Source organism: Malus sylvestris, chromosome 15 (assembly GCF_916048215.2).
Source record: "Malus sylvestris chromosome 15, drMalSylv7.2, whole genome shotgun sequence".
Taxonomy (NCBI): Eukaryota; Viridiplantae; Streptophyta; class Magnoliopsida; order Rosales; family Rosaceae; genus Malus; species Malus sylvestris.
The window spans coordinates 6,400,714-6,421,526 of record NC_062274.1 but is presented as its reverse complement, the minus strand read 5'-3'; the positions used below and the strand labels follow the sequence as shown (position 1 = coordinate 6,421,526).

The window sequence follows — 20,813 nt, the reverse complement described above, 5'->3', positions numbered from 1 at the left end:
TGTTGGAGCAATTTCTGTATCATGTGAATTATGAGTATAATGAGGAATAATTAAAAATTGTTTCATGATACGTATATAGCTATATTGTATACATACTATTTTTTCAGACTTTATTCACCCCACATCTGGTCTGTAAACGGCGCAAGCGTTAGCTTGTTGTTTGTTAAAGTTCCATACATTTTTAAGACAAACGCCGAACACTCTAGCAATAAAAAGAGTACTCAAGATTATCCAAAAATTAACTCCAGAATCTATTTCTAATATGAAAGTTGTTTGTCCCACTATTTAAATAGCAAGCTTTTTTCTTTTTCTCGTCCTTTAAAAATTTGACAGAGAATTAGGTCGAATCTTTCAATCAAAAAGAAGGTCGAATCTTTTGTGTAAAAGGATTCGTTCGTTTTATTTATCAGATCAAGAACTTATACGAAGAGAAAGAATGTGATTCTTCTTCAAATAATCATATACATTAGTTAGAATCTCAGAACTTATATTTGAACTATTTGGATGACGTTCTTCTTTGCTTCAGATATAAATATTGTTGCTGCCTGGAGAATATCTGAGGTACCTTCTTACCCGACCAGTCGGCATCTAAGTTAAAGCTACCCCAATACCAATTGCTGATGGGGGTTGATGCTTTACTAGTAGAATCAATAAATTGGGTATATATGACCTACATTTATACAAGTCATGACTTGAAATAAAATTCCACACCTAACATAAAATATATACAAATACAACTGCCATTGCCAACCTAACACAATTAGGGTTATTTAATGAGATGGTCATTTTCATTCAAAGAACAAAAAGAAAATTTAATGGTCCTTTGTAATGAGTACTTTTTTTGGTGTAACCACACATCGTAACGCGTTATAGAACAAGAGTACATTTTTGCTCACCACCATTTAGTATGATGTATGCTCACCATCATATTTATCAACGTTAAATGAGTTTGACTTTTGAGATTTGTTCATATCCACTTCACGAATCTCAAAATTCAAATTTATGTAACGGTGATAAATAGAGTGGTGAGCATACACCACACTAAATGGTAGTGAGCAAAAATACTCCCATAGAACAAATATATCTACTATATTCTAATCCAATATATGGATTCTCTCATAGTATAATAACAAGTAAATTGATAGCACCATGCAACAGTGTGGCGGTAGTCTGTTGGTAGTTGTATCTCTATTTTCAAACAAAGGTCTTAGATCCGACTCACACAGAAATAAGATGATATAATATATATATGTGTTATAAATATGTAAAAGTTAGAGAGATAACCTTTACTAGTGACAGGAGTGAAGCAGGTGTAAAATATCACACTGAAACTATAGCACAAGAGGATGACAAATAAAAGATGGAGGAATAGATACTGAAGTTATTAATCTTTTCTTTCCTCTTTGTATTCTCTCTATCTCCTTTAACTGCGGTCGGAGTGCTCTATTTATAGAGCGGCTCCATACAAACAGGTTCTTACAGTTTGAAATTTACATCGCATGTTTTGAAAAACAATCATTTTGTTTCCAAAGTCTATTTCAATTTGCAAGGGCATTGACAATGTGTGTGTGGGCCTTCATAACAATGCCAATGTTTTCAACTATATATATATATATATATATATATGAATGATGAGTACAATTCTTAGTTGTGATTGAATATTATGGTGACGTAGCTATGTTATGAGAATAAATCTTGTTGTGAGTAGCGAGCACGATACTTGATTATGACTAATTTGTTGTGATAACACAATTGCATTTTACAAATGGTTATTTCTCGAAAGTACACTATGGTCCCATGTCAAATGTACAACCACGCCAAAATCCACAAAATGTGGTTTGCCACTTTGCAATTCCTTCCCAACCCGCCAAGAGATGAATAAAATGCCAACTTCTTCGACTTTAGGTGCACCAGGGATTAAACAAGTAAAAGACATAGGATCCTACATGTTAGCTTTCATCATGATAAAATCCAATACGTGAATAAACTAATTCAAAGAATTTGATTTCCTTAGCAGTTTGGTATATAAATTTGAAAGTATAGGATAATGTAGGGCTAAAGGGAAGGCTTACACCTAACTAAAGTTTTCCAAACAACCGATTGCCATTCATTTTTCACTTTCTACTCCTTTATCCCCCACTATAATTAGTCCATTATTAATATGAACTTAGCTTTATTTTTCCTTATTGACTTATTTCACTTCCCTGTACCATAATATTGGTTTTTGAATGATGTTTTTGAGACACAAAAAACTAACAAACTTATGGATGCATTCTTTAATATAGGTAAAAATAATGCTAGGTACGTAAAATTTGTGCACCAAATGATGCGGTACCATTCAAATTTATATTTTAATTCAAGTTGAATTTAATTAATGATGTATGTGCCACGTTATTCAGTGCTCGAATTTGGTGCCTATAGCACTATCCATACAGGTAATTCTACATCCCATGAAAAAACTCGGTCTATTCAAAGAATGTATGTATATGTGTTTCGGTTTTATATGTCTAAATTGCTTTATTGTTGTATAAAATATGTAACCGTAGCTTAAAGCAAAACTTTCATTTGCAATTATTTGAACGGCCAGAAAGGCACAACTCAAGATTGAAATCAACGGTGGCAATTAAAATGGATGGCAGTTAATTGATTTGAGACATTAAAAGTTCAAACGCACTAGTTTTGTAGGGACAACGTATGCAAATTAACAAAGAAAAAACACCCAATTAGAAAAAGAAAAAGAACAGCACAAAACAAAAAGCAATGATTACGCATATTATGCTACACTGATCAACATTAATAGAAAAATATGAAAAATACACTCTTTAGACTTTAGTCCCCAAAAATGAGAAAAGAAGAAAAAACCCAATACAAATATAAAAAATAAATAAATATTATGGCCCCATCCTACTACTCTGTTTGGCTCTTTAAATATATTCCTATCTTCATCATTCTCTCATTGAACTCATAACCTCTATGATCTATCTCTGCCTCCCAGTGTTTTAGCCTTTGAATAATTCCCCATTCCCCAAACCCTAAAATATGGAACCTACAAATACACCGTTCATAGCCAAGAAATTAGGCAACATGGTACGTCTAGTTTTGTTCACCTTACAAAAGGGTGTGTCCAAGAAAAAGTTGACAATGATGAAACATGGGAAGATCTTAGGCAAGTCTTTCAATGATTTCATGGTCCGTCACCAAACTGCGCTTAGCTGCAAGTCGCACGACGTGCACGTGGCGTCGTTCGTGTACCCGTTGGAGTACGAGTTCAGCTGCACCAGCAGCCCGCCACGCAGGTCATCCTACACTCCTCCGTGTCAATCCGGCAAGGCGTACAAGGGCCGTTATGTTAGGCAGCATTCGCGGAGGGGAGCTTACGTGCCGATGATGTGCGAGGATGCATTGGCGACGGTTCATGGGGTGAGGAAAGTGAATTATCGTTGCAGTGACGTGGTCGAGCCGCTGCCAATGGTGAGGCGGGCGCGGGTGAGGATAAGGGAGTGGGAGTCTTTGTTTCCGTTGAGTAGTGATGAGGAGGAGGATTACCACGTGGACAAGGCAGCCCAGGAATTTATTGACAAGTTTTATAGAGAGTTAATGTTGCAAAAGTGGATGGCTGCAGGTCGATACAGCTGAAGTAGGCCCTCGAGTTAAGATGTGGAGAGAGATTTCCATGTAACAGGTACCTGATGATCAACGTCTTTGACTCTTTGGGAGGATTTTCATATTGTTCGGCATAGTACGTTAGCGTCTAATATGTGCAGTTCATCTCGCTGATCTTAACTGCTTGATTAGATCTAACGTATTAATTAAGCATACTGAAGATCGAATCTCATCTTTATGTAGTTTGAGAGTGTATTTAGTGAAGCAATTAGAACTCATGCTTTCCTTATTGCATGTACAGTTAAGACTTAGAGAACGGTTAGAACCCTTGCATGTATTATGAAAGAGTAATGTTATTCATACCATGTTTTTATACCATATTTTTATATCACTTTAGGTGGCATCTGATGTGGACAGTCACATCATTTGAAAAATTTGCAAAACCTAAGGAAACGAAGGAGAAAGACTCCTCGTATACTACAATCATCATTTAATTAATTATTTTTTCTTAATTATTAGTTTATTAATAATGAACTAAATGTAAAAATCTGATTAATTCAAATGATATGACTGTTCATATCAAATGCCACCTAAGGTAGTATGAAAATGTGGTAAAAAAACATGGTATGAATAGCATTACTCATTATGAAATGCAGAAAAATCTTCAAGAGTTTAAAGAATGTAAGTTTCACTTTTTACCTTTCTGTAAAAAATGTAAGTTTCTTTTTTCACCTTTTGTTGTTTCTGTGAGTTTCGGGCTTTCAGAAGGAAAATTCTGCAATCTTTATAGAAGCAACGTGGTAAAATAAAGCACCCTTCTCATGCATATTAGGGTTCTCTTTGTCGATTACCCTTTTTGCTTCCTTCTCTAAGATCAAATTTGGCTTTTACAAGGCACTGATTATACCCAAGGACTAATTAAAAGAGATCTGTCTGATTGTAGATTGCTTAATCAAGAGTATCATGTATGGATACAACTATTAAATTAAGCACCATTCAAGAATCTGATAAGCAGTCTAGCTTTGGTTCGAGTTCAAATTTCTTCCTAAAGAAAATTCTCATATAATATTATCTTGTAATACAATTCATGCCCTTCATGAGAACTTTCTCCGTGTGTTTAAAACACAACGATGTGAGGTGCTTTGGTATAGGTGGATTACATGATTTGTATTTCCAATTCTACAATACATTAATAATACACACACACACACAAAGTTATGATTATAATAAAATAATAACACTAGTTAAGGGTGTTTCGGATACCCCAAAAAAAATATCTAATTTCCATGTAGCGTCATGAGTAAGAAGATTGAAGAAGACCAAAGGTAAGTTCAATAATTTGGTAAATCTTGATAATCCTTTAAAATAATGTTAAACATTAAACAAAGCAAATTTAAGCTATGGATTTCAATTTAGGCAAAGTCCCTTTTTTGCGAGGCACGATCCGTAAACGATGGGCGCCCACGACCCATTATCTCACATAAACCTCATAGAAGTCTAATACGATCGTAAAAGAAAAGTTCTTTCAGAAATATAACCCAATGATTAAACAACGAAACCACGACTAGCTATTAAAAGAAAGTTTTAAGCACCTTGGATGTGAAAACAAACTAGAAAGGTAGCATTTGCAATGGAGATTTGCTTAGCAGTGAGCAGGTGAAATGGTTGCCTTTGAAGCCAAATGACTTGACCAACAAGTTTCCTAATTTTTACCATTTCTCTTCATATAATTCCAAGCAGGGATTTACCTGAGTTGCAAACTTGCAATTACTCTATTGCTGCATTCTTCTCTCACTCTTTAGTATGAGCACCTGCAGGCAGAAACTATCAGATTTACGAGCGATGCACGTCAAGCCGCTTGCAGAAAGCCAACTGGAGATCTCATTCGTCTCTCTAGGGATATTGTAGTGAGTCTAATGGTCGAGCCTGCACGGACGAATCAGATACTCAAAATCTGCTTAAATCTCATCCGAGGGTTTGAACAAAATATATAGTGCTGGAGTTAATTTTTCTAACAGAAATGAATCGTTACCTTCAGAACGAAAGGTATAGGAATCCTGCTGAAGTCGAGCAGTGGACTGATTTCTCTCCATATTTGTAAGGGCTACATCATTATAAAAGCAATCCATATCTAAAAGTTTGTCCATATAATTAGACATGTTTTTGGACCTACCTTATGAATATCCATAGACTTGAGAAGAAGGACAACACCATCAACAGGGACTTTGGATATTTGTTGTAAGGAAAAGTCAAGGTATTTGTTTACAATACACCGCGGGTGAATACAAGGAGGTAACAGTGGCCAGGCCCAGTTCTTCCAGCCCTTCCTTTATGTTGGTCAGCTGATGCCTTACTGATACACTGTATTTAATATGTTTCCATGTGCCATTTGACGAATTGTAGTCCTTCACTTTATCTTTTCCTGTATCGACAACGTACTTTATCCCATCTATAAGGAGGTTTCAGCCACATTAGTGGCCACAACTACACGAGATTGCTCTTCTGGAGGCAGCCTAGCGTAAAGAGGGAGAACATGCAGTGGCCCAGTTTTCCCCACGCTACGATTGGATTGGTTAGAATAAGCCTCTAGATCATCAGTATCTTGACACAATGCATCCCCATCATCGTCTTCCTCACCATAATTTTCTAGCTCACTCTTCGTATCTGAATCATACGAATAAAACCCCAACTCATCATCCTCGTCTCGTCTGTCTCGCACTGATCTTCTTCAAACGCTTCACAAATATCCGTTTCAATATTTGTTCCCTCAACAGAAAGTGATCTTTTCATAATCAGTTTCGAAGCTCTGCGTAGCTTTCGACACAAGGACTCTACTCTCTGCCCAGTGACAACGAAAAGTATTCCCCCCGGTGGCAGCCTCTTTTGAATTTTCAAGACCTTTGATATGCTTGTTTAACACAAGGCTTTTCTGTATCGGTTCTCATTTCTAAGTGAACGGTTACCTTAAATTGTCTGGTTTCAAATTCTAAGATAGGAGGGTCGCAAAACAGTTCTGACGAAGTCTTCCACTCGCAACGTAGCACTCATCAACACAAGCTTTAATGGAAAAATCTGATCTCCGGGACTTAACAGTTTTTCCCGAGCTCATCAACTTTTGCTGGTTTTTATATTCCTTCTGTAATCACATGGAAGTGAGTACAAAAAACGGGGTTATCAACCTTGATTAATGTAACATTTAGTAATAATAACCACACTTGATGTCACCTGACGCGGCGACACGCTATGCTAACACGTGAAAGCATTCGCATAAGAATGTCTGTGGTATAGCTCCGAACATGAACTTCATCAAGATTTATAACAGAGTATTTCTTCAACAGAAAAGGACTCTGCACAGTAAGAAGAAACATAACACAAAGAAGACAATAATGATACCTTTTTTGGTGTAAAATACATAATCAACACAAATAATCCAGCATAAATATAAACCTGAATAGCGTAGAAATTAGTTATTTGATGCTAAAATGTTCAAATCATGACATGGATTAAACCATATCATTTGCCTAAAAAACCTTGAGTTCTCATACTAATATTCCGTCGGTCATGAATTTGATGGAGCAACATTTACTCATCCTGGTGTCATGCCGAACTTGAAAGCCAACCTCTTTACCTAAATCTTGTCCAAGTTCAAACTCGCCTAGAAGTCGCATAGACTGCAACATGGCGAGGTTGAGTAAACACCGATGATACCACTCTGGGCACAAGAGTAGCTCAAACCAAACCCATCTTCATAAGGCACGAAAAATAATCAATCACATAATTAGTAATAATAATTAATGTACAATTAGAACAAGAATGAACACCAAAAAATTAACCCACCTGAGGAACTTGGGTCGTTTTTTCACATCCGGCCAGTCTCTCCACGTATAATAACAGTTACAGTGGAATTTTTGTTAATCGCCTCCATGATCTCCTGCTCCATCATTACTATTGGAAGCTTTTTTCTTGCCTGTGATCAACTTCATTAGGTCTTGATACATGTACTGTAGTTGGGGAAATTAGAGACCTTGATGCAGAAAAATCTGATGCCCTGCTGATGTCTAGTAAAATTTGTCCATCAAGTTTCGTTTACAATTTTTCGTTTTAAGGAAACTTCTTTGAGTAAATTGGAGTGTTAGCCCTTAAATTTGAATCCAAGTTTCAATTTGCTCTCGAAATTATGTTTTTGGATTCAATAGTGCACTAAAGAGCCGTCCGTTTGCATTAACACTAAGGACTGACTGCACTAGAATTTCCGTCAGTTTGCTCATATGGCGTGCGTATAGAATCCACAATTTCGTTAATGTGCATGCTACTCGAGTTCAAAATTAAGAAAGAAATAAGCATTCTAATTCTTCTACAGAAGGCATATATGTATTACAACAAACGACAAGTAATCTGGAGCCAAGGAACAAACATGGAGCAACAAAAATTGACAAACAAATATAGAGAGCCACATCAAGTGAACAAACTTAATTGGCACCCAGTACCAATATCCAAAATAGTTGCATGTCTGGGTTTTAGGGTTTAGGGTTTTAGCCAAAAAAACTTGGGAGTTTGATTCCACCCTTCAAAAAGGCATGGAGTTTTGCCATTAGATGGGTTTCGGCTGAGGGCGGTTGTCAGGATGAGAGAGTTCGGGCGGAGAGGGTGGGTTGCGTGCGTAGATGGCTTATTTTTGTTGTGGAGAAGATTAAACCCAGATAATAATTTAGAGATGCAGTTTACCCTCTGCTTTAGCGGGGTTTGGGTTGGTTTGGTTTTCAGTTTGAATTGTGTATCAAACCACACCATATAATTGTCTAAATTTCAAACCAAAATGGCTTAAAACCGACGCAATTGGTACACCTATATTGTGATTTGTTTCGGTTCTGTAGCTACACCTATTACCAATTTAAAATTTCAAAAAAATTTATAATTATATATATAAAATAATTTCCGTCATGCTGTCAATCTCAAAACTTAAATTTACAATTGGCTTATTATACTAATATCCCACAAATTGTTGAATAAACTTCACATATTTAATACACCCTACATTTGTTTTTTCAATAAAAAATTAAAATGCCGATTGAAATTTTGACAAAATATGCCGCTTGAGATTTAAAGCATATGTGGATTGTTTTCAATTCCACCATTAAAACCAATGTCGTTTGTTTTTAATATTTGGTGGTCATTTTAGATGTTTAATTATTCATGTAATCATTCTGATCCCTAAAAGATGAATACGAACATAGAAACTTGAATAACATAGCAAAAGTAAGATTAAATAATTATCGATGTTGTCAGAATCACTAAAACAATAAAAAAAATTGAAGTCTTACCTCATGTGAAGTTTCCGAAACATCGATTTCGTGTTTCATTCGTCAAAAATAATTTTTCTCAATCAACGTGTTTGTAGTTTCATTGGTTAGGGTTTTGTTCAACAATGGAGGGTCGAAGAGATTTTGATAGTTAAAGAAGATAAATAATACGTAAAAAGTGATTTGGAGTGTATTTAGAATTTTTATTTATTTTTTAACTTGATAAGGTCAAAATTGTCATTACATCATAGGATAAATAAGTCATTAATATTAAATTTTAATATGGAATGCATTCAACATTTTGTAGGGTGCTAATATAAAATACCTTTACAATTTCATAACTTTAAAATATTTAATCACATTTCTTCTAAATATTACTTGTATTTTATACATTTCATTATAAGCGATTTGGTCCGATTGATATAAATCGCACCTAAATTGCTTCTTCTTGTTTGATTCGGTTTTTATAAACCGAAATGACAAAAAATAAATCAAACCAGGTTTTGTTTGGTTGGTTGGTTTTCAGGGTTTCAGTTTGTTTGTCGAACCTTAGTTTTCTTAAGAAAATTAAGATCATATGATTGATATTATATTGTAAGCTCAAACTTTTGGTCACATTCAATTTTCCAAAAATGAAAGAGTCCGTTACACCTTCTGCAAAGTGGAGCACGTGATCTCTTTGCAATTTGTTATGCAATTTTAAATTGTAATTTTCCATGATATATTAACATTATCCAAAAAAGAATATAAAACATAAACCTAAATGAATACAAGCATACTCTCCAGATCCTCAATGTAAAGATTTCAGAAATCCTCAAATTACGTCCGTTTATCGTATATTATATGGTCAGTTTTCGTCAGGTACTGTTTATATTCAAATTTAAATAAAAAAATTTACAATAATTTATGACCTCACGATGTATGATAAATAGATGTGATTGAAGAATTCCTAAAATCCTCATAAAGAGAATTTGGAGAAAATCCTCGTTCCATTTCTTATCCAAAAAAAGAAAAGAAAAAAAAGTTAGTTGAACACCATTTTTTAATTACAAAATCTCAACTAATTAAGCACACAGTCATAATATATTAATATTATTAACAAAAAAATTCAAAAAAAAAATATAAACAAATTTACAAATTTACCTCTCCGTCTGTTCATATTTTCTCCGTCTCTTTCTCTGCGCTCTGAAAAATCGAGAATCCCCTTCTTCTCCTTCCTCCTTCTCCATTTGATTTCCCTCCACAGATCCCAAAATTCCCTTCTCCAAACCCTAATTTTCTCTCTCTACACTATCTGTTTCGCTCTCTCTCTCTCTCTCTCTCTCTCTCTCTCTCTCTCTCAGCATCCACACTGATCGATTTCATCCGCCGATGGTTTTACAAGCTTCATGAATCTTCCCGATAAGGCGCGCTTCTCGCTCTTCATGGACCACCGCCACCGACCTTACCATGCCTGAGCTGCGTCCACGCAGAAACCCAGACCCGATCACCAAGACCCAGCCTCGGAAGGCGACTGTACGGACTCGGCGGAACAAGAAGAATAGTAATAATAATCAGAAGCAGAAAAAGAATAATAATAAAAAACAAAAGAAGGCAGCTGGTGCCCGCAAGCGGAGGTGGGCCGAGGGCGGTCCGGTGATTGAAACGAGGTCGTTTAAGGAAGACATAGAGGAGGAGGCAAGTGAGAGAGCAATGGACGAGTACGATAGTGGCGGCCACAGTGGCGATAAGGGCCTTGCAGCTGACGACGAGGGCGCAGCTCCCATTCCCGAGAAGGTCACTCTTTTTTTTTTTTTCACCGCGTGCATTTCATTTCACTTTATTTTTTTAGAAAAATTAATTTATTTTTCGATATTGGGCTTTTGTTTGGATGATGTGTGGGATGAGGAAGGTGAAAAAGGGAGAAACTTTTTGTGTATTTTGTTTGTTCCATTCAAAGTCCCAGTCTTTAGTTCCATTTTTAAATTATAGAATATGAGGTTGAAGAAAATTTTAAAATTTTTGTTTTATAGTAATGTTATTGTTTATTCATAATCTACTAACTTTGAGGAAGGTCTTGAAAGTCTTGCATTCGGCGTTTTCCCGTGTTCTTACTTCCAGTTGGGATTGGGAGAATGTGGTGTGTTTTTCATTTACTTAAATGGGCAGTGAACTGTTTGTGAATGGGGGGCGTGGCAGGAAAGTGCAGTTTTCTTCTTAATAACGTGTGTGTCACGCCGTCAGCTGTGAACTATTTGATTAGCATTTCGTCGTATTCTTTGAAAATTTTGCTCGTTCTTGATTATTTGACAACAGGTCCAGGTTGGTGGTTCCCCAGTGTACAAAATAGAGAAGAAATTGGGGAAAGGAGGCTTTGGTCAAGTATATGTTGGTCGACGGATGGGGGCTGGTCCTGGAGCTGTTGAGGTGTGCAATCATCTTTTCTTATGGCTTAACATCATTGCATAATCTGTTTTCTGGAAAGAAAAAACAAGAAACAAGTGTTCTGTCGGATTTGTATTAACATATTTGTTTCATCTAGGTTGCATTGAAATTTGAGCATAGAAGTAGCAAAGGATGTAATTATGGCCCACCTTATGAATGGCAGATTTACAAGTAAGAGGCTTCTGTCTTCTCTTGTGATATGTTTGTTGAATAGATATCACTTTCTCACCCACCGTCTTGTATTTTGACTCTCACTTTATCTTCTGTCTACACAGTGCACTTGGCGGTAGTCATGGGGTGCCAAGAGTTCACTATAAGGGTCGGCAAGCTGACTACTATATCATGGTATGAGTTGTTTGCTCAAATTTCATTGTAAATGTAGTTTCTAATTACCATAAAAGGTCGTACCCAGTGCACAAGGCTCCCGCTTTACGCAGGGTCTGGGAGAGGTGAATGTCGGCTAGCCTTACCCCCATTTTATGGAGAGGCTGCTCCCAAGTCTCGAACCCGAGACCTACCGCTCATGGACGAAGGCACTTGCCATCGCACCAAGTGCGACCTCTGTAGTTTCTAATTACCATAGTTTCAGAATTATAAATCAACCCTCCTCTGTATACAGGTGATGGATATGCTCGGACCTAGTTTGTGGGATGTCTGGAATAACAGCTCACACACGTAAGTTTTTCCTGTCTTTATAATGAAAAAAGTTAACCCTGTCTTTATAAAGAAATAGATTTTCATTTTTCACCTTAGTATTTGCTTGCAACACTTAACATTGTCTGCCTATCTGACATTCCTACCTTTTAAATTTCAGGATGTCAATTGAAATGGTTGCATGTATTGCCATTGAGGCAATATCCATATTGGAGAAGATGCACTCTAGAGGGTGATAATTTTGTTTCAGAATTTCTTTCAGTATAATTATTAAAGGCAATTTACCTGGTTTTATAACCTCTCTGATGATGTTGATGGCAGATATGTACATGGGGATGTGAAACCTGAGAACTTTTTGCTTGGCCCCCCTGGAACTGTCGAGGATAAGAAGCTGTTTCTTGTTGACCTTGGATTAGGTAAGTCATTGTTATAGAATCTCCTTACTTACAGCTGAAATTACTTGTCAGGGTAATTTACCAAATGCCTTGTCGTCTCACTACCTGTTTATACATGACAGCCACCAGGTGGCGAGATTCGACTGGCCTGCATGTCGACTATGATCAACGTCCAGATGTTTTCAGGTGAAATAAACATTGGTTAATTATTTGACCATAACTATGACGATCTTTGCAAGTAATCCAAAAAAAAACAAAATGATTTTACTCATTGATATACCGATCGTTAATGTGCTGCAGGGGAACGGTGCGATATGCAAGTGTGCATGCTCATCTTGGTAGAACTGGTAGCAGGAGGGATGACTTGGAATCTCTAGCTTACACACTGATATTTCTTCTTCGTGGTCGGTTGCCATGGCAAGGATATCAGGTTCATAATTTCAAAAATTTGTGTAGGCTTGTATCTAATTATGTATACCAACTTAACACAAAAACACAATATTTTTTTAGGGAGAAAATAAAGGATTTCTTGTCTGCAAGAAAAAGATGGCCACTTCCCCAGAAACTTTGTGTTGCTTCTGCCCTCAGCCATTCCGACAATTTGTTGAGTATGTGGTGAATTTGAAGTTTGATGAAGAACCAAACTATGCAAAGTACATATCCCTTTTTGATGGAATTGTTGGCCCAAACCCAGATGTCAGGCCAATAAATACTGATGGTGCTCAGAAGGTACTTTGAATGTCTTGCATCTGTGTAGAGTATATTTTATGGATGTTAGTTATAGGTCTTCTTTTGGAGTTCATCTAACTTATATCTCTTGCATTGGAAAGCTTATATGCCAAGTTGGACAAAAGAGAGCAAGATTGACCTTGGAGGAAGAGGATGATGAGCAACCAAAGAAGAAGATTCGTATGGGGATGCCTGCAACCCAATGGATTAGTGTATACAATGCTCGTATGCCTATGAAGCAAAGGTATATCCTTAGGTTTATACACTAAATGTATAAATTTAATTCAAGTTTGACCTATAAGTGAACTAAGTTTATGTTTTCATTTGTTGTAGATATCACTATAATGTTGCAGATGTGAGGCTCTCCCAACACATTGAGAAAGGAAATGAAGATGGGTTATTTATTAGCAGTGTAGCTTCCAGTTCAAATCTTTGGGCTCTTATCATGGATGCTGGCACTGGCTTCAGTGCCCAAGTTTATGAACTCTCTTCATATTTTCTGCATAAGGTTTGTGATCCATTATATCAAGAAGAGCTGTCTATTGACGTTGAAACTTAGTTTGCACAAGCATCGTTGTTTATTTGTGTGGATTCTGCGTAAAGCGGGAGCCTTGTGCACTGGGTACGACCTTTTTTAGATTACGGTACATGGGGGAGGGTTATGACTATTTCTTGTTTAAATGAACACATCAATCATACTATTTATCTCTGTTTTGAAGGAATGGATTATGGAGCAGTGGGACAAGAATTACTATATCAGCACGATAGCAGGAGCAAACAATGGAAGCTCTTTAGTTGTAATGTCTAAAGGTTAGTCTAAGCATCTGTGATTCTGTATATCTACCTTGCCAATCTAATTGTGCATCATTGATTCTGTACAGTTACATTGCCAATCTAATTGTCTTAACTAGTCCTCTTTTGCGTCATATAGGGACCCAATACTTACAGCAGTCCTATAAAGTCAGCGATTCATTTCCTTTCAAGTGGATTAATAAGAAATGGCGGGAAGGATTTCATGTTACTGCAATGGCAACTGCTGGGAGTAGATGGGCTATTGTTATGTCCCGTGGTGCCGGATTTTCTGACCAGGTTTTATTGGGATTTCCAGATATCAGCTCTATTGATGTACCCTTTTGGTGTTGGAGAAAAACCATCTCATAATTGTGTTTTGCCTCCCTTGACGTGAACTATTTCAGGTTGTGGAACTAGATTTTCTGTATCCAAGCGAAGGCATTCATCGAAGGTGGGATAATGGCTACCGCATCACGTCAACTGCAGCAACTTGGGATCAGGCAGCTTTTGTCCTTAGTGTTCCAAGGAGAAAACTGGCAGATGAAACTCAAGAGACGCTTCGGACTTCTGCTTTTCCTAGTACACACGTTAAGGTGGAATATTTGATTAATCATTTTTTTTGTACTTGCCTTTTCCTTTTCATTCTTATTTCTGGAAGCTCAAGTTTCTATGTGGCAAATTTGCAGGAGAAATGGGGAAAGAACCTTTATATTGCATCTATTTGCTACGGTAGAACTGTCTCATGAACAGCCAAGCTTATGTTGAGATGCCACTGATGGAATTCTGATAATTCACCTTTATGAACAACAAGCCTGCGTTTACCATTTAGTGCCTGTTCAGAAGCAAAAGATCCTCTCACGGGAAATTGATTGGTCTTGGCATTTGGGAGTTGATGTACGCTAAACTCTTTTTATTGCCACCATAACATAGCATCTGTTACAAGTACTTGTGCACTGTCTTTCAATCTTTTGAGCTTATTATATATCTCACTGGGAAGTTGTTTATTCCCTCCCATTGTGAAAAAGTTTGTGTATTGCCAAGCAATAATTCCTTGGGTGAAGGCATGTGCACAAGCCTTGTTTTGATTATTGATAGAATTTGGGAACGTGCAGCTATGACTAGCTGTGGTTTTTGATATTCTCAGCCCTTCAGTATGTACTTGGTTTTTTTTATTTTGTTTCCCCTTTTCTTTTGAGGGGGTGAGCTTCTTTGTGGACTTCAAGATGAGATGTCCCAATTTGACCGTTAAACAGAAAGCAGTTGTATACTTCAAAGCATCAGTGTGTAATGGTTTCTTAGTCATCTTAGTTTTTGGTTAATCTTAATCACTTTCCAAGTGCTTGTATCCTTTGATTTATAACCACTGATTGTGTATCCTGACCTCTTCTTATCAGTACATTACACATAGAAGTTGTGCAACATGACTATGCTGCATTTCCAGTGAATAAATGGGTATTACAGGTTAAATAGTTGATAATTTTGGTCAAGGTCTTTGAAGCAGAACTGCAGTAGGGAAGGTTATATTGCACCAATGTATGAAGTAAGACCTATGATGCCGATAAAGAACCCATCTTTCCCATTGGTAAGTTGTATGTCAGATTTTGTGCAAATTTCTCTCTTGCGGTTTATATTATGATTTCCCCTGTGTCTGATTTTGTAGCTATAATGTCTCGCTATCAATTGGCATTCATAATTTGTTAGAAGCACTTGGTTGTTTGTGTGTACTCAAGTTAGTAAGGATTCTCCTCACTTGTCTCCTTTATTTTACTTTTGTAATTGTTTTATACGATGTAAACAGTTGTCTTTGTGTTTCTAATAGATATAAGGTGAGCTGCATGCGAGACTTTGTGGTTCATGCATATCCATCCATGATGCTGCTATTGGAGGAAGTGCGAGTTTTCAAACACAAGGTAAGCCATTTTTCTTTAAATAACATCCCAACACTCAACCCCCGACCTGCCCTGGTAACTGTTGTTAAACTTCAATGGCATGCTGCTTTTTATCATGTGTGAACATCTTTTTGATGCATTTCTAGTTTACTTGCCTAAATGAGCCTGTAAGTTGGTTAAATGGTACGTCGTAGGAAACTTAATAATGGTAGGTGCTAGAAGGAAAGTAGTTAAACGTAAGCAAACAGATTAAGAGCCAGAAAAATGAATGCTGCACCCATGACCATGCTTTTGCTTATGCCGAAAAGCATTGGTCATTTTTTCGACCAAAAAGACAAAGCATCTTGTTGATAATTCATGTGTTATTGTTTCCAATGTGCATGCGAGTATATAAGAAAATTGTGGTTCACTCATACAAGAAATGAACGGTGAAGATTGAACTGATGGGAAAATGTGCATGCGAGCCTCCTCAACACCAAGCATTTGGTTTCTTTTTCAGCTGCAGATGTAAAGCGATCTTAGCCCAGAGCACGGCATTGCTGTGCTGATTTTTCCGGATTGAACTGATGGGACTGATTGTGCCAATTTCCGCCAGGTCATGATTTGGAATTTTCAGAAGACGAATCCATGATGAACTCGAGGCATGTTGGTTGCAGGGGATCTGTTTTGTTTAAAAACTATTGTCGAATTTAATCAGATTTAACCAATGTCGAAAGTGAAGGATTTCAGCGGTTGCTGTCGTCGTTTGAACTAAATCAACTCTTGAAAAGTTAATAGTCGCATTTTCAACATAACCGACCTTTAAACAATCCTCCGCGCAGGACATTCCAGTGATGGTCTTGTTGCTAGAAATCCGTTCTAGGCGCCGCCAATGGTCTTTTCAGTGTTTTGAGCAGAGCAATAGCGTTAGTAAGTTAGACAAACAGTTGTTAAGGGAGGGGCGGTGGGAGATTGAACCCGCATCAGGATTATTTTCGTTTTTTCCAGTAGAAAAACTCGGTATGTCTTGAAAGTCAGTCGCTTATGAAACTTAAAATAAATGATCAGACGACTTCCAAATGCCAGAAGATGTTATGAATCTCAGCAGACAACACTCTCAAAGAGCACAAGTCGGATGGTTTTCTAATTGCATAGAAACAGAAACAGAACTTGGGATTTACACCACAATGTGTTACCACACCCATTTTCTCACACAGCACCCAAAAATGTACGTCACGGATTGACCCCGTTCTCTATACCCGTATTCGTACACATGGTAGAACCCTAGATTACCAAAGGGTTACAGTGATCCATCAAAGCCACAACCTCGGAGACTCGCAAACATCAACTCCCCTGCACATTAATGGGTTCTGGTGATCCATCAAATCCACAAGCAACAGACTGCCATAAATCGACTACCCAGTATGCATTGTCTCTCTTGCAAAGTGCCCATGCCCGTTCATGCCCTCCCACAGCTCGAGTACAAAAAAGCTTGACAAAATTGAGCTGGCGTTAAGGGAAAAACTTGGACAACGCACGAAACATCTAATGTTTTGGCCGACGACACAATCTCCTCAAATGAACTCGTTCCTGGATGATATTAAGCATCATCAGATCACGGTTATACATCTTAAGACTGAATTGAAAAAGGAAAAAGATTAGCAATACTTGCCTCGCTGTTGTCGTGATTATAGCGGATTGAGAAAAGACACCTGCAGCCCCTTATATCGTGCATTTTCCTTTGAATATCTGTAATATGGGCATCGTAGTAGATTGCTTGATCTCTCCTCTCCTAATAATAACCAAGCCACCAAAATGTAAAAGCCTACCAACTTGAAAGATATGACGGTAAGGTTATTACCAGAATAGATTTTTGAAATTTACCAGGAAGCAGAGGACATGATCTCCAACCTTCAATGTATGACATTCTGAATGCTCCAGTGGTACTGAGCGCTCCCGCACGGCTTTTTTTACATTAACCCACTCATCCTCTTCGGCTCCAAATCCAACAAATTTGACACGAACTTCCTTTAATAAATGACAAAAGTCACTTAATGAATTTATGTATGTTGTACACTGTTAAATCCAAGAGGTCTCCAACTCTCCAATTAGATTTATAAGTACTCAAAATTCAGACAAACATGTAAATCGGAAGCAATCAGTACATGAATAGAGCAATAAGTTATGACTTAAATACTTACAGTTTCCCCCGTACTAGGGAATCTGTGAGCAAGGAATTTTTCAACATCATACCTGCGGCAAAGTAATATAAGAGATTCAGAGAGAGGACAAGGGCTGAGGGGGTTGGAGGAAAAGGATAGAAAGCATCTCATGATCAAAACATGTTGAGGTTCACATTCAATTAAAGCGTACAGATATAGTATTACCAACGAGAGATGAAACTTAGAGAAAGAATTACGTTTGGATAGCTATTTTACACTAGAAAAAGGACTTTTGAGGTGAAGCTATACTGAAGTCAAAAGGGGTCAGGGGCATTGAAACTATACTGAAGTCTTCATTATATTTTCAAACTTTGTACTATATGTTGCCTTAATAATGCAGTTGCTGAAGGGACTTCAAGGCATTAAACCTGTACCATTGCAGGTTAGTTAGGTGCGCATGATCATTTATTCCTTACAGCCTTAATCAAATGCCTCATATCAATCTTCCCATGATTTGTAAGAAATGGCAAGTTTTCTAAGCACGCCAAATTAGGCACAAGGTTTTGCAATAAAAGATGCCAATAAGATAAAAGTTATAGAAGCAATAACAACAAACTGAAGCATCCAACAAGAAAAAACGTAAAGGGACCAAGAAATTCAATGACAAAGTCATCATTGTTTGTACTAACCATGCCCCATCTTTTGACGACCTTGCCTCAAATTCCAACTCTGATACGTCTGGGATCTCTTCTTCTGCTTTCAAATGGACATTTGTCAATTATTTACAAATGATATTATGTGACAGACAAACAGTTCAAATAACTTCTTATATATGACATTTAGTCGCTGGTTGATAACAGAAAGAAAAAATTCTAAACAACTACGGTATATAACTAGCGGCACAGTTCAAAAAGTTCAATAATCTTGGTTGGCTGGTCATTCACTATTTTTCTAATTTTGCATATAATGAAATGAGTTCACCGTACAACAATCAGATATAACCAGTTTTCAAAAGCCTTACAAGCTTGCATAGTACTACAGCCTAGACATAAAAGCATCAAGCACTTGTGAGAAGCACCTTTAGGTTTTTGAGAACTTTTGCGTGCCTTATTTGAAGGGCAATGTCCCTGTTCCTCGGAGAGATTTCTGGATATGTTTGATGACTCTTTCACCCTATTCTCGAACCAACTTTGTACCTAAGAGAATTGCAACAATGAGCGTTTTAGAAATGATTAATCAAGGCCACCTTATGGTAAAAAACAACAGCAACTACAGATGGAATCAAATGAAGAGCAAAAAAAGAGATAAATATGTTTAACCTCAGTCCATTTTACGATAGGTTTCCCAGCACGACCGGCGGAGCGACTGAATACAAATAACAAACCAAAGTAGGAGTTAGACCAACTATTACTCGAAAAGTAGTAATCAGTATGATATGAAAGTGTAAGCTTGAAATTAAACTCACTTAAAACTTTTTGCAGTACTTTGACAGAACTCTCGTTCCAGCACCTGTTCTCCTAATTCCCTCGTCAATCTCTCCATTTTTTCAGTCTACGCGCAATCACAAAAACCGAAAAACCAAAGTAAGTTCATCAGATAATCCCCAAATTACGAATTCAAAATGCTAAACGAACACTAATGCAGTGCTAATCACATTAAGCGTGCTATATTTTCAAAAGAACACCTCAGAAGCTTTGGCTAACATCAAAATCCACACTTATATTATCAATAAAATCACAATAACCAAGCAATACCCAATTGAATTTAACCAAAAATAAATCAAATTAAGAGAAATTAGGGAAAAAGGAGGAGAATCTGCATCCATTACCTCGGCCTTCGTAAAGCCGATGAAAATCTCTCTGTTTCTGGGACGAAGACCGTCCATTTACTCTCTCTCTCTCTGTGAAACCCTAGCTTTGTGGAATTTGATTGCTTTCCCACTCTCCCGTTTCTCTCTGTAAAACCCTAGAAATTGGAAAGTGGCTTTTCTGATTCTGATTTTTTATTTTTGTGTCTTGTCAAAGTGAAAAGGCAAACAGTATCTCTCTCTCTCTCTCTCTCCTAATCAGGTGTTTGTCAGGAATATATGGGTTTCTGACAGGCCCAACTCAATCCCCAGCCCAGAAGTGGTGTTCACCTCCTCCTCCATTTCATGAGTCTCGTTTTTTCAGGCCTCTTTTTGTTTTTAGTTTTTTATTTAGCTTATGATTAGCTAGGTCTCTTAATACTCGATTTTAGTTTTATTTTGTTCTATATAACTCGAAAGTCATCATTTTACTACTTGAAATTTAAATTTCGCTTCACATTGTCTTAGATCTATTAATTTCTTATGTGAACTTGATTTGGGTGCGTCAGGCTAATCAACTTTTGTTTTATTTTTTTTTCATCTCTTTAATTTCTTTTAAACTTAATATTTTATGATTTTTTAATGTTAACGCATAATGGAGATTTATAATCAAATTTATTGCACATGTGACATAGTCTTATTGGTGTTGGGTCCTACATTTGTTTTAGAAAGCAACCTTTAAGTTTCAGGAAGAAGAAAAAGTCTACAAGTTAAAGTGAAACAAATTTTAAGTTTCAGAGAGTAAAGTAGTGACTTTTGAGTTATAAAGGGCAAAATGGAGTTTTCAGGAGGTGTAGCTAAAAATAAGCCTTTTTATTTTAATCTTGTTCTTCGAGATAAGAATGGATAAAGGAGGGTGATGTGAGAAAGGTGACGAAGTATGAGCGAAAACAAAAATTTAGAAGTGAGAATAATCTAATTTTTCAATTTGTAATTATTATTTTTTTTGTCTTTTTGTCTCACCGTCATTCATACATATTCTCTTTTATCTCTAATTTTCTCCTATGCGTTTTTCACTATCACGAACACAAAATATAAAA

The 20,813-nt window shown here is 36.9% G+C and overlaps 3 protein-coding genes and 1 pseudogene across 12 annotated transcripts; 2 read left to right on the top strand and 2 right to left on the bottom strand.

Moving 5' to 3' along the window:
* Window positions 1–2,945: 2,945 nt before the first annotated feature.
* On the top strand, window positions 2,946–3,994 carry LOC126603857 (uncharacterized). Its single transcript, XM_050270850.1, has one exon. The coding sequence runs from the start codon at window positions 3,040–3,042 to the stop codon at window positions 3,634–3,636; it is 597 nt and encodes a 198-aa protein (XP_050126807.1). The 5' UTR covers window positions 2,946–3,039; the 3' UTR covers window positions 3,637–3,994.
* A 2,058-nt stretch (window positions 3,995–6,052) lies between these two features.
* LOC126601455 (ATP-dependent RNA helicase DEAH13-like) lies at window positions 6,053–10,354 on the bottom strand (annotated as a pseudogene).
* On the top strand, window positions 10,053–16,541 carry LOC126603844 (casein kinase 1-like protein HD16). 9 transcript variants are annotated; one of them, XR_007616411.1, is made up of 20 exons: window positions 10,053–10,679; window positions 11,199–11,309; window positions 11,425–11,498; window positions 11,603–11,672; window positions 11,947–12,002; window positions 12,142–12,213; window positions 12,303–12,397; window positions 12,499–12,562; window positions 12,677–12,806; window positions 12,887–13,105; window positions 13,207–13,349; window positions 13,439–13,613; window positions 13,825–13,915; window positions 14,037–14,194; window positions 14,302–14,490; window positions 14,584–14,791; window positions 15,386–15,479; window positions 15,558–15,630; window positions 15,717–15,807; window positions 16,286–16,541. XR_007616411.1 is itself a non-coding variant. In XM_050270833.1 (16 exons), the coding sequence occupies exons 1-16, from the start codon at window positions 10,353–10,355 to the stop codon at window positions 14,641–14,643; spliced, it is 2,034 nt and encodes a 677-aa protein (XP_050126790.1). In that variant the 5' UTR covers window positions 10,053–10,352; the 3' UTR covers window positions 14,644–15,199. The 9 variants fall into 9 exon arrangements, 1 of the variants encoding a protein (XP_050126790.1); XR_007616417.1 differs by having other exon boundaries at window positions 15,292–15,479; window positions 15,599–15,626; window positions 16,382–16,541; XR_007616414.1 differs by having other exon boundaries at window positions 15,292–15,479; window positions 15,599–15,626.
* Window positions 16,542–16,838: 297 nt separating this feature from the next.
* LOC126603854 (protein SAWADEE HOMEODOMAIN HOMOLOG 1-like) lies at window positions 16,839–19,958 on the bottom strand. 2 transcript variants are annotated; one of them, XM_050270846.1, is made up of 9 exons: window positions 19,756–19,958; window positions 19,393–19,478; window positions 19,247–19,292; window positions 19,006–19,123; window positions 18,617–18,683; window positions 17,967–18,018; window positions 17,650–17,793; window positions 17,438–17,557; window positions 16,839–17,355 (listed from the first exon to the last, which is right to left on the bottom strand). In XM_050270846.1, the coding sequence occupies exons 1-9, from the start codon at window positions 19,810–19,812 to the stop codon at window positions 17,311–17,313; spliced, it is 735 nt and encodes a 244-aa protein (XP_050126803.1). In that variant the 5' UTR covers window positions 19,813–19,958; the 3' UTR covers window positions 16,839–17,310. The 2 variants fall into 2 exon arrangements, with proteins under 2 accessions (XP_050126803.1, XP_050126804.1); XM_050270847.1 differs by having other exon boundaries at window positions 18,617–18,680; window positions 19,756–19,957.
* Window positions 19,959–20,813: the final 855 nt, after the last annotated feature.